The sequence below is a fragment of the Gadus morhua genome, chromosome 14, assembly GCF_902167405.1.
Source record: "Gadus morhua chromosome 14, gadMor3.0, whole genome shotgun sequence".
Taxonomy (NCBI): domain Eukaryota; kingdom Metazoa; phylum Chordata; class Actinopteri; order Gadiformes; family Gadidae; genus Gadus; species Gadus morhua.
In genome coordinates, this window is record NC_044061.1 from 619,960 (window position 1) to 632,298 (window position 12,339).

Genomic DNA, 12,339 nt, shown 5'->3' on the forward strand with positions numbered 1-12,339 from the left:
AGTACTCTGTAGTGGACTCACAGGGTGCTGCAGTACTTTGTAGTGGACTCACAGGGTACTGCAGTGCTCTGTGTAGTACTGCAGTATTCTCTAGTGGACTCAAAGGGTAATGCAGTACTCTGTGCAGTACTGCAGTACTTTGTAGTGCTGCCCCCTAACGGACATCCCGAACACTACAAGCATCCCAGTACTCTGTAGTGGACTCACAGGGTACTGCAGTACTCTCTAGTGGACTCACAGGGTACTGCAGTACTCTCTAGTGGACTCACAGGAATGTGTATTTATGTGCCTGCTTTGTGTTGCAGTAGGAGAGAGATGTTACCTGTGAGAGAGAGAGATCCAGAGACTCTGCTCAACCTCGACGGAACCAGGAAGCGCATGGATCGACCGTTATGATTTTGTTGGGAGCTCTTTTATTTCATAAAGCAAACCTAAGACATGCTCGCTCTCTCTCTCTCTCTCTCTCTCTCTCTCTCTCTCTCTCTCTCTCTCTCTCTCTCTCTCTCTCTCTCTCTCTCTCTCTCTCTCTCTCTCTCTCTCTCTCTCTCTCTCTCTCTCTCTCTCTCTCTCTCTCTCTCTCTCTCTCCTACTGCAACACAAAGCAGGCACATAAATACACATTCCCTGATTGGACCTGAATGACAAGCTAGGAGTCTATCCCCTGTCAGACCAATATACAGACAGCATAAGGGTTGTCACAAGGACCTGTTGGGCTGTCAGCCCGATAGACGAATGCCATGGAGCACATGCAAGGTGATGCTCCCGGGTGGTAGAGCAGGAAGAACAGGTCACGGTCCCAGGCCGGGCCCACCTGGTGGGAGGTTCAGACTCACTTCTTCATTGTCTTCATGCTGCGGGAGTGGATCGAGACAAGCAGCCTGCAGACTGTCATTAACCAACGGGTAGGCCTTGATATCAGGATTATTCTGTAGGTTACATCTGCGCTAGGGCTTTGACTTCGAACTTCGTGATTCGAATATAATTCGAATATCAAAAAAAATAACAATAATTCGAACGAATATTAGGCAGCCCTTAATATTCGAACCTGTTATGGGCAGGCCAAGAGGGAGAGACGTCGGAGAACCCATGCAGTCTATTCATAATATTGTAATGACCACGGAAGAGGCAGTGAATAAATTATTGATTAGACAGCGATTTATTAGAAACATAATAAACAGTTGGAACACGCAAGACCGGTAACCATAGCAACGCCGGTAAACAAACCTCGCAAAGCCCAATCAAGGGCTGAATCCGAATACTCATACTTATAGTATGCATTTTGTAGTACGCCACAAATATAGCGCGTCCGAATGCTCAGTGTGCATTGTGTAGCACGGAAAACGTTTCCGAATGCGTACTACCGCCACAGTATACAACGGTAGGTCACTACGTTACCAGACTACGGGTGTGGTAACGAACGAAGAAGAGATGGCTGACCCGACACTACCAACAGCGGCTTAGAAAGACGTCATAGAAAGCGGCGAAAAAAAGAGACATTAAAAAGAGTAAAAAAGTAAAGTAAGTAATTAAGTAAAAAGACATTTTTAATTTAATAGCAACGATGACAAGATGGAAAACAGGTAACTTATCAAGGTAATTTTGCCGGCATCTGAGGGGAGACACGTCATCTCCAAACATCCGGTGGAGTTACGGCGGTGTTCGGAAGAGTTCAGAGGCGTTCTACGCATAGCTGTAGACCGTTCTAGGCGTTCTACGCATAGCTGTAGACCGTACTACAAGTGTAGTACGGTCAAGTAGTAGACACTGAACATAAATAGTATGTACTAAGTACTCGGATTCAGCCCAGGTATTACTGAAGGCATTTAATGGTCAAAATATTATTAATAAATATTCGAATATATTCGAATACTAAGATTAATAAACAAACGAACTTCGAATATGATTTTTGGCCAAAAGTCAAAGCCCTAATCTGCGCACATGTTGACTTTAGTGAACAAACGGGATTATTATTGCGCACTCTGATCTGCAAAACTTGATTAACAATTTACGGCGGCGGGGGGGTATAGCCCTATATTAACATGTGACTGCATACCAATGTGTACACAGACATGGTGACTAATGTATGACAGTAAGCATTATTGGTCCTTAACACTAATATTCAGAAAAAACACTCTCAAAAGGCTATTGGCTCAAGCAACACCAGTCGAGGCATATACTTTTCCCTGAACTTTTAAACATTGCAAACGTGGAAACACATAATTATATGTGGCATTCAGTCCAATGCTTAAAATATATCTGTGGCATTTAGCAGGCCAATGCTGTGGTAAAGTGTGTAAAGTATGACCAAGTGTTTCTTTCTGCTCAATAGATAGAACTTTATCAATCCCCTGTATAGGAGAAATTTGTTAATGTTTGTCCCTATAAAACAATAATGGTAAAAAAATAAATACAAAACATGACGGTAACTAAGTAGGTCAAACCGTCCAATCTGAAGGCTCTACTTAACCACTCCCCCTACTCACTTCCACCAATGCAAAGCGACCAGAACTGAGTAGGGGAGGGCGTAGGCTAACTAGTTTGTGAACGACCCAGAGAAACGCAACGCAAATTCAATGTAAACATGTATGAGGCATTAATAAAATCCCGGACGATTTTGAAATTCCGCCACACATCTTTTTAAAAGTGTCTCAAAAAGAGGGCATGTCCGGGCAAAAGAGGACGTCTGGTTGCTCTACGTACGGGAAACCCATTTGATTCCTACCTGCTGTTCCACTGTTAAATAGCGGCGCAAATTGGTGAGCGCTATCCTGGTAATTTCTCTGCTTGACAAATACAAAGTGTGGCGTGTGTCTCACGCCGAATACAATACTGACACGGAGAGAATGAATCGATCTGTCTGAGGAGCGTCGGGTGATCTCCGGGGTTTCTAATGTTTTCCACCTGAGAGCAGGAGAAGAAGTACCACACGGAGCAGCGAGGGTCTCTTTAAGGGGCTCACGGAGGGTGAGGGTCTCTTTAAGGACCTCACCGAGGGCGAGGGTCTCTTTAAGGACCTCACGGAGGGCGAGGGTCTCTTTAAGGAGCTACTTCCTGGTCGCCCAGCAGGGGGCAACCAGGAAGTAGCTCCGCGGTGGAGGCGGACTCTGCTGTAGCAGGGTGGATCGTCGTTACGGAGCGACTCTGGTCGGAGGATTGTTTGAATCTGAATGTTTTGACCCATATCTTCCCTTCTCTCTCTGGACCATGAACAGGATCCAGCTTAAGCGCTCCAACATCTTGAAGATGGCCTTCACTCCGGAGCCGGGTGCCCCCGGGGAGACCTTTCTGCTCCGGTCCATGAAGATAGCGGCCGTGGTGTCCTCCTACTGGTTCATCTCGATCACTATGGTGTTCCTCAACAACCACCTGCTGGATAACAAAGACCTGGACGCCCCGCTGTTCATCACCTTCTACCAGTGCCTGGTGACGGTGGGGCTGTGTCTGCTCCTGCAGCTCCTGTCCAGCAGATGTCCGACTCTCATCGACTTCCCTTCCTTCAAGTTCGACCTGAAGACCTCCCGGGAGGTGCTGCCGTTGTCTATCGTTTTCATAAGCATGATCACCTTCAACAACCTGTGTCTGAAGAACCTGGGAGTGGCCTTCTACACGGTGGGCCGGTCCCTTAGCACCGTGTTCAACGTGCTGCTGTCCTACCTCATCCTGAAGCAGACCACCTCCGTCAGGGCCCTGCTGTGCTGCGGGGTCATCCTGGGTAAGGACTGTAGTTCTCTGAGTGGACCTCCAGGGCTCTAGTTCTCTCAGTGGACTGCTAGTTCTCTGAGTAGTAGACTCGACCTCCAGGAGGAATGTATCTAATACCTGTAATGTAATAATCTAAAGCATGTCCACAGCATCATGGACAATGCTCATGTGTGAGCTGAACATCTAGTTCAACACCTACTGGTTTCTAGTAGTGCTCTGCATGACCTTTGACCTTTGGCGCGTTGTGAACTGAACCCCCTCCTCCCGTCTCCAGGGGGCTTCTGGCTGGGGGTGGACCAGGAGGGTCTGGGGGGGTCTCTCTCCTGGACGGGGGTCTTCTTCGGGGTCCTGGCCAGCGCCTGCGTCTCTCTGAACGCCATCTACACCAAGAAGGTGATGGCCGCGGTGGAGGGCAACATCTGGAAGCTGTCCTTCTACAACAACGTCAACGCCTGCGTGCTCTTCGTGCCGCTGGTGCTGGTGTTCGGCGAGCTGGGCCACCTGGCGCGCTTCAGCCGGCTGCTGGAGCCCTCCTTCTGGGCCATGATGACGCTGGGCGGCGTCTTCGGCTTCGCCATCGGCTACGTCACAGGCCTGCAGATCAAGTACACCAGCCCGCTGACCCACAACGTGTCGGGCACGGCAAAGGCCTGCGCCCAGACGCTGATCGCCGTGGTGTACTACCACTCCTCCAAAGGCCTGCTGTGGTGGACCTCCAACCTCATGGTGCTGGGGGGGTCCTCGGCCTACACCTGGGTGAAGAGCCTGGAGATGAAGAAGGTGCAGCAGGTTCCCAAGGACGGGGACAAGGAGAAGCTGCTGCCCCTGGGAGGGGCCGAAAGCAGCAGCGCTGTGTAGAGGGGGCCGGGGCCTGGGGGGTCTGGAGGGGGTCCGGAGTGAGGGGGTCTACATGGAGGATCTAGAGAGGGGGCATTATTCAGACGTCGGGTTGGGATCTGAAGGGTGGGGGTCTGATGGGTGGGGGTCTGATGGATGGGGGTCTGAAGGGTGGGGGTCTGAAGGGTGGGGGTGTGACGGTGGGAGGTGGCGGATGGGGGCGGCGGGTGTTGTAGGGTTGAGGTTTGGTTGACTCGGCGGGGTCGTTTCTGCCACATACTGATGGCGTTATTAGCTTCATTTTGTAAGCTATGTGAACTCTTTTGTACCTTTTTTATTTTCTTTCTCTTTTAGGACTGTAATTTATGGACAGAGAACCCTTCCTATAATCTAAACATGTCTGCCGTTGCTTTAGATAGAGGGGATCACTGGCACTGATTGAAGAACCTTGATCATTTGTGTTTCTAACGCCATCGATTGGATAAACGGCCCGGCACTACTATTGGTTTGAGGCTAGTGGGATTAAGGACTGTAGGACGGTTATCATAATTTGAAGATTACTTTTGAAAACTGTCATTGATTTTTAATAAATTGGCAGCATTAGTGTTGTCATGGTATCAACACCATTGTACAGTCTGTTTTTATGTTGTATATGTTACTTTCTAGTTCAAATAGTGCTGCCTGTAAATATGCAGGAATATTTTTTCACTCGAATATATTTTTGCATGCACTATTTCCTTTTTGAAAAGTATATTTTGAAGTATGTCCATGGTATTTCACCTCAATGAACAAATACTTCAATAACTCAATAGAGCTTTGAATACCTTCTCCCATAGAGACGGCGTTAAAGAGATTCGTCCACTAGAGGGCCATGGGTCAGGCTTCTGAGTAAAGCTATATTTAAGTTAAAGTAGGCCTTCTGCTGAACCAAGATATGCTTCAACACCTCCACTGAGATCCTGCTGAAGAGAAACCGGACACAGCTGTTGGTCAAATATTTGCACTGCATTTACATTCAAACTTTATCTTGAGGAGAGCAACTGACCAAACAATAACTGTCATATGGACTTTAATAGTCTTATATAGTATTGCTGTGCATGTTTCTGTCTGTTTCTTATCCATATTAATTGAAGCATAAGTATAATTAATCTTACTTCTAGCTGATGACCAGTTGAGATGTGTGGATTTTTTAAGATGTTGACAATTTCATAACATTTGACCTTCTAACCAGCGGTATGATATAACCTGGATATAATTACACTACAATATTTCGAAATTGACAGTTAGTTACATGTGGATTAAACCAATATTGGATTAGTATCATAGTGAGCGGGGGGGGTGGGGGGGTTGTTTCCTGCCGTCCTGTAACGACCTCTACACCACCACGATTGGCTCGTTTCGGTTACGTTGTTTAAAATGTCAAAGGATAGATCTCCCTTGATGGCTGAGCTGCAGTGATGGAGCAGAGAGACTCCTTCAGAAGAGGCTCAGCCTGGGAAACAAGGTGACGGAAGCCCCCAGGAGAGAACCGGAGGTGCATTCTGAAGCCTCGAACCAGTTCTGTCAGCTCCCAGGTGGAGCTCTGGTGTCACATTCAGTCTATGGTTCCTGAGGGCCGAGGTCGCCATCATCTGCTCTACAGAGGGGTTCCATTGAGCGCGAGTTGTCATGGATACCGTCTGAAATGAGGAAGGTAAAGGTCTGAGTTGAACCCGCTCCACCGGTTCCTGCAGGTGTTCTCTACAGTATAGTATAGTTTATTTGTTGTCATTACACATGTTACAAAGCAACAGAGCAACGAAATTCCCAGTAACATTCCGTCCAAGAAACATAGAAGACAGTGTGGGGAGACAGGACGGAGAGACTTTCAGGCGCTTGTTCACGAAGAACCAGCGGCCCGCATTATATAAGAAAGTTTCAAAAGCTAAGACAAGAGGGTGACGAGGGGAAAAAAAAAATTGTCAATACCCCAAACTATGCTCCTTTAAGGGGGCACAGTGTAGGGATTAGCAAAAAAAACACCTCAACACATAAGCATCACATCAAAAACATCACAAACGCATATGGGAGGGGGTAAGGGAGTTGGGGAGGGGAGGTGTCACAACTCAGACACCGGGAGGCGGACGCAGCCAACAGGCGCATCACAGCACTCACGGCATACTGTGCTGCAACGGGGGAAGGGGAGGGGGAGGGAGTCCAGTAGGCGGTGAGTCCAGGGGGTGTGTGTGTAATCAGTCTTGTGTGCGTGTGTGTGTGAGCTCAAGGACTCCATCTCCAATGGACCCAACAGTGTCTCTCCCGTCTGATGCTGGTGACGAGGACACGGCCGTCGCCGTGGAGACGACCTCGAAGAGTTCCGACCAGAGACAAAGTTCACAGGAGGTGGAGGGGGAACTTTGGGGGGAAGGGTGGCAGGGCATCCGTCTGCATAACAACCAGGGAGAGGAGAGATATCAGCCTTCCAAGGCCGAAGTGGGGGAGCCGAATGTAGATAACGATTGCTTTGGGTCAGGCCGACTCTGCAATTTTTTGCCAACCTTAGAGTCTCTCTGATACTCTCTGTAGTCTTCCATTTCCAGAATCCAAAAACCAAGAAGCCAAATTAGCCGAAAATTCGTGGTCCGTTTAAGCCCGGTCCAACTTCACCACAAAACAGTGACTGGGGTCGTGTCTCTCCCACCTACCCAGCCTGCCATACCAGTTCATAATTATAGTACAGGACAGAGTTGTCCCTGTAGACGTACGGCCTTCAGGGTTATTAGAAGGATATTGTGCCGTGTTGTAAATGATCTGAAGTAAGGCACCGAGCCCAGGGGTGTGGTTGGTCTTCCTCCAGGAGTGGAGCACACCCGGTTGACCTTTGACCTCTGAACTCTTAGGCCACGAGCACCACGCTGCCCCCCTGAAGCTGGTCCATGAGCAAGGGCTGGAGCCCTGGGTCCGGACCTCCAAAGCTCCCTACATCCGGGGAGGTTGTCGGCTGATCTCTGTCCCTGCCCCCCCAGGCAGCCGTGCTCTGTTCTCCTTCAGCGGAAAGCTCCCTGGCTCAGAAGGTCAGCTCTGCTTTGCTAGCTTGTTGCCTGATAACATCCACGACTTATAAATGCACCGTTTGAGTTTGGTGGTTTAGTAAATGAAGGGACATCGGTAAACACCGCGCATTAAAAGCTGAAGCCTTTAAATGAGTGTTTAAACTAAGTTTACATGCGGAGGTCACATTACAGTTTTTCTCAGTCGCTTTGGTTCATTTCTCAGATCAGAATTGAAATTCTCAAAACTACCTGTTCAATCTTCACATCAGTGTGTCACTTGTGCACATGAAAAAAACAGTTTCTCATTCATTTGAACACGTTGCAAATGCTTCGGTACATCCATGCACATGATTATGTACAATTTTCTGCTCCTACATTATCAATTGCTTATGTCATGTTGATCAAAATGTATTGTAATGGTCTCTATCGAATAGCCTCACCCCCACAGCGTTTAGGCATTAGTTCATTGCATAAGTCTTTACATGCAAAATGGTTGAACAAGTTGTCATAATATGTCAAGCATATTTCTATACATTCCTAAACACTGGCATTAGACTCTTTTTTTTTGTTTTCTTTTCTAAATCTGTCCTGAATTGGTCAATTGCTACCAGGTGAATCTTGACTTTCTCTAAAGAACGGAAATGTGTGAAGTGTTAGATCAACAAACGATGAACCGGTTTACTGGAATAGCTCAAAGGTGCATCTCCTGAAGCATGAACTGGCAAGTGTATATACAGTATATATAGCTGGAGCACAACACAATGTTACATTGTCTGAGAATTTGTTGCCCAACAGACAGGAACGTCAGGAGTTGTAGGATGACTGCACTGTAATTCCTACAGCAATGCATGTACAGTTTACCCTAAGGAGATTTTCCTGTGTTCACATTTCTAGCAATGACATGGTCTGTCAACAAATTACAGTACAAACAGTCAAAGCGTAAATGTGAATCTTGTCCAGTCTCTTGCAATCAATCTCCCACATACACTAAGGTGTAACTTACAATTCACAATTATTGCCTTCAAAACCTTAGCCATAGTTTACATCAGAACATCCCTCCAGAGTACACTGTTATATTGACAACATGACCAAGCAATTTGACTCTCTTATCCATAGACAATGACACAAGGACTTGTCATTCTGATGGCACTGACATGTAACTAGGATTTTGAGCAAGAGACTGGCTTTTGCATGAAATCCATGGTGTTTTGCTATTTGAATACATTGTTTTGAGAAATGCACTTGCTGCTTTGCAAATTTCAATTCTAATCTGAGAAATGTACCAAAGCGACTGAGAAAAACTGTAAGTACAGATTCTCTTTCACTTTTGAAAAGTACAATTCTGGAAGATGGAACGTTAATGATGACACCCGATGAATATCTCAAAACACTCATTATTGTTCATTTAGTTTTTCCACGACGGACCCAGGTGAACGTGCAGGACCTGCTGAATCCATCCATCGTCTCCGCGTCCATCCGTAATTTCTGTCCCACCTTATGCCCACACCACCGTCCTTATACACACATGGTATGTGTGTGTCTAGCCCTAACCCTATGTGTGTGTGGTGACTATTCAAATTCTCGCTCCACGGTACGCCGGGCGAGAGGTGAGAGGGAGAGGAGAGGTCGCCTTCTGGTGAGGACTTTAACCCTAACCTCTCATGGGGGTTCGGGACCGCAGTACCCCTTGTCACCACTTGGTGGCAGTCTGATGTATTGTACCTTAAAATAATGAAAAAATGGACCTCCATTTTTTAATGAAATAAGGAAATGTTAATGTTTCATTAGTTACATTCGTACAGAATAACAACCGTTGGTTTTATGTGAACGCATAGCAAATGAAGACAAACCAAATGCCCCTCAGCCCTAAAGAGGAGCATTATCATCCAGAGAGGAGCTGACAAGTCCCTCCCTCTACCGGTGGGGCCGCGTTCTTCTGCTCTGGTAATGCGACCGTCTGTTCATTGTGGCTGTCGTTGTCATTGTTCACCAGCAGAGGGCAGCAGAGCGCTGCCTGCAGTGACTGTGTGTGTGTGTGTGTGTGTGTGTGTGTGTGTGTGTGTGTGTGTGTGTGTGTGTGTGTGTGTGTGTGTGTGTGTGTGTGTGTGTGTGTGTGTGTGTGTGTGTGTGTGTCTCAGCAGGAGGAGAAAGATGTGAAAGAAAGAAGTGGTTGATGTATGATTGATATATCTGCGTTGTGTGGCGTGTTGGTTTACACTGTGGGGTCAGCGGACACCCCAGTGTAAAACAGTGACCCTAACCTAACCCCAACCCTAACCCTTACCTAACCCCAACCCTATCCCTTACATAATAACGTGTTGTTGCCAAACAACTCATCACCTACCTTGACACCAACGACCTCTTTGAACTCTTCCAATCCGGTTTCCGCTCCAAACACAGTACAGAAACTGCCCTCCTCAAAGTGACCAATGACCTTCTGCTATCCTCTGACACTGGCTCCCTAAATATCCTCATCCTCCTTGACCTCAGTGCTGCCTTTGACACGATCAATCACTCCATTCTCCTCTCCCCTCTCCAATCCACCCTTGGCATCACTGGCACCGCCCTCTCCTGGCTTGGATCCTGTCTCTCCGACAGACATCAATTCATCGCCATCAACAACTGTCAATCAGCCACTACTCCTCTCATCCACGGTGTCCCCCAGGGTTCTGTGCTTGGTCCACTCCTCTTCATTCTGTACATGCTTCCTCTTGGTCAGATCCTTCGTCACCATGGACTCCGGTTCCATTGTTACGCCGATGACACACAGCTTTACCTCCCCTCCAAAACCATCAGTCCTTCCACCCTCTCAACCCTCTCCAACTGTTTGACTGACATCAAGACCTGGATGCAAAACAGCTTTCTCAAACTCAACTCCAACAAATCCGAAATCCTCATCATTGGTCCTGACACCCTCACTCACTCCACTCTGAACTTCACCCTTAACATTGACGGCTCCACCATCACCCCCTCCACCAAAATCCGTAACCTTGGAGTTATCCTGGACCCCACTCTCTCCTTCCTCCCCCATGTTAACCATATTACCAAAACTGCCTTTTTCCACCTCCGAAACATCGCCCGCCTCCGCCCCAACCTGTCAACTACCGCTGCTGCGACACTCATCCACGCTTTCATTTCATCCAGGCTTGACTACTGCAATGGTCTTCTCTACGGCACCACCAGCAAAGTCCTCAAAAAACGTAAATTTGTCCAGAACTCAGCTGCGCGCCTCCAGAGAACACATCACACCTGTCCTCCGTGAACTCCATTGGCTTCCAATTAAACACAGAATCAACTACAAAATCTTACTCATCAACTACAAGGCCCTCAACAGCCTAGCCCCCCCCTACCTTGCCGACCTCCTCCATCACCACGCCCCCTCCCGATTCCTCAGGTCCAATTCTGCCAACCTGCTACAAGTTCCACGGACTGAGCGACGGACTTGGGGTGATCGGGCCTTCTCAGTTGCTGCCCCCACCCTTTGGAATTCACTCCCCTCCCACATCAAAGTCTCTCCAACCCTCTCTTCTTTCAAATCTGCCCTCAAAACATACCTTTTCACACTAGCCTTCCCCACCTAACTCTTATTCTTCATGTTTAACCTCTGTTTTTCTTTTATTCCCAGTCTGTCTTACATAGTTTTGATAGGGCAATATGTAAAGCGTCTTAGAGTACCATATTAAGCGCTATATAAATTTCATTGATTATTATTATTATTATTATAATCCCAACCCTAACCCCAGCCCTAACCCTAACCCGTCAGTGAAGACCCTCCGGTCTGAGTCTGGACTGTAATCATCACATTGTGTCCATGTGTCCCATCATGCAGCCGTTCGTATTAGGCTGTATGGGCTGAGGTGAAGACCTCCCTGCTGTGCACTCATCTGATCCAGAACACTGCAGTCAGACCACTAGATTAAGAGTATTGGCTTTACTATTCTACCTCCTTTTCACAAAGGCAGGCAGAGACCTCCATGCTGGAGCCACAAACCTGTTGATAGAAGGTTTAGTCGCCTATCATATGAAACAGAAAGTGGAACTAATCATAAGCTACGAACCACTTTGATGTATAGACTATGATCGCGGGTTGGTGATGGGTGAGAACCATCTGGTCTGCGGCAGGGCGTCTCTCTTTGTCTCTCTCTCATTCCCTCTCTTGATCGCCCACTCTCGTGTTCCTCTCTTTGTCTCTCTCTCATTCCCTCTCTCGATCGCCCACTCTCGTGTTCCTCTCTTTGTCTCTTTCTCATTCCCTCTCTCGATCGTCCACTCTCGTGTTCCTCTCTTTGTCTCTTTCTCATTCCCTCTCTCGATCGTCCACTCTCGTGTTCCTCTCTTTGTCTCTCTCTCATTCCCTCTCTTGATCGCCCACTCTCGTGTTCCTCTCTTTGTCTCTCTCTCATTCCCTCTCTCGATCGTCCACTCTAGTGTTCCTCAACAAACCGAGGGCCGCACTGCCAGACGTCTGCCTGAAGGACGAGTTGAAGGAGGACGATGCAAGGTGTTCATTGGCTCATCACCTCCGCCGCCGCCAGGATGTTGATAACATCTCTGATGAAGAGCGAGGAAGAACACAGCAATGCTAACAACAATCCTAACAGCTATGCTAACAATGAGGAGCTAGAGACACAGCGATTTCTACAATTGCTACAATACAACAGATCAACAGAAAGCCACACCATCAGCCTTGGAATTGTGTGGTTTTAATTATTTTGTTTTGTGTGACTTCATAGGAAAAGGTTCCAAGGAGAATATTACGCAGTCTTGT

The 12,339-nt window shown here is 47.5% G+C and overlaps 1 protein-coding gene across 3 annotated transcripts; it reads left to right on the forward strand.

Moving 5' to 3' along the window:
- Positions 1–657: 657 nt before the first annotated feature.
- On the forward strand, positions 658–5,162 carry slc35c1 (solute carrier family 35 member C1). Of its 3 annotated transcripts, none has more exons than XM_030377342.1 (3): positions 658–928; positions 3,213–3,712; positions 3,977–5,162. In XM_030377342.1, exons 1-3 carry the CDS (start codon positions 849–851, stop codon positions 4,558–4,560), a joined length of 1,164 nt encoding a protein of 387 aa, XP_030233202.1. In that variant the 5' UTR covers positions 658–848; the 3' UTR covers positions 4,561–5,162. The 3 variants fall into 3 exon arrangements, with proteins under 3 accessions (XP_030233202.1, XP_030233201.1, XP_030233203.1); XM_030377341.1 differs by having other exon boundaries at positions 676–902; XM_030377343.1 differs by lacking the exon at positions 658–928 and adding an exon at positions 2,668–2,756.
- The last annotated feature ends 7,177 nt before the right edge of the window (positions 5,163–12,339 follow it).

What these genes read in the sequence shown, in the direction of transcription:
- slc35c1 (XM_030377341.1), top strand. Translation starts at nt 733, where the DNA reads ATGCCATGGAGCACATGCAAGGTGATGCTCCCGGGTGGTAGAGCAGGA. An exon ending in AGACTGTCATTAACCAACGG is followed by an intron (nt 903 to 3,212) that starts GTAGGCCTTGAT and finishes GACCATGAACAG; the next exon opens with GATCCAGCTTAAGCGCTCCA. An exon ending in GTGCTGCGGGGTCATCCTGG is followed by an intron (nt 3,713 to 3,976) that starts GTAAGGACTGTA and finishes TCCCGTCTCCAG; the next exon opens with GGGGCTTCTGGCTGGGGGTG.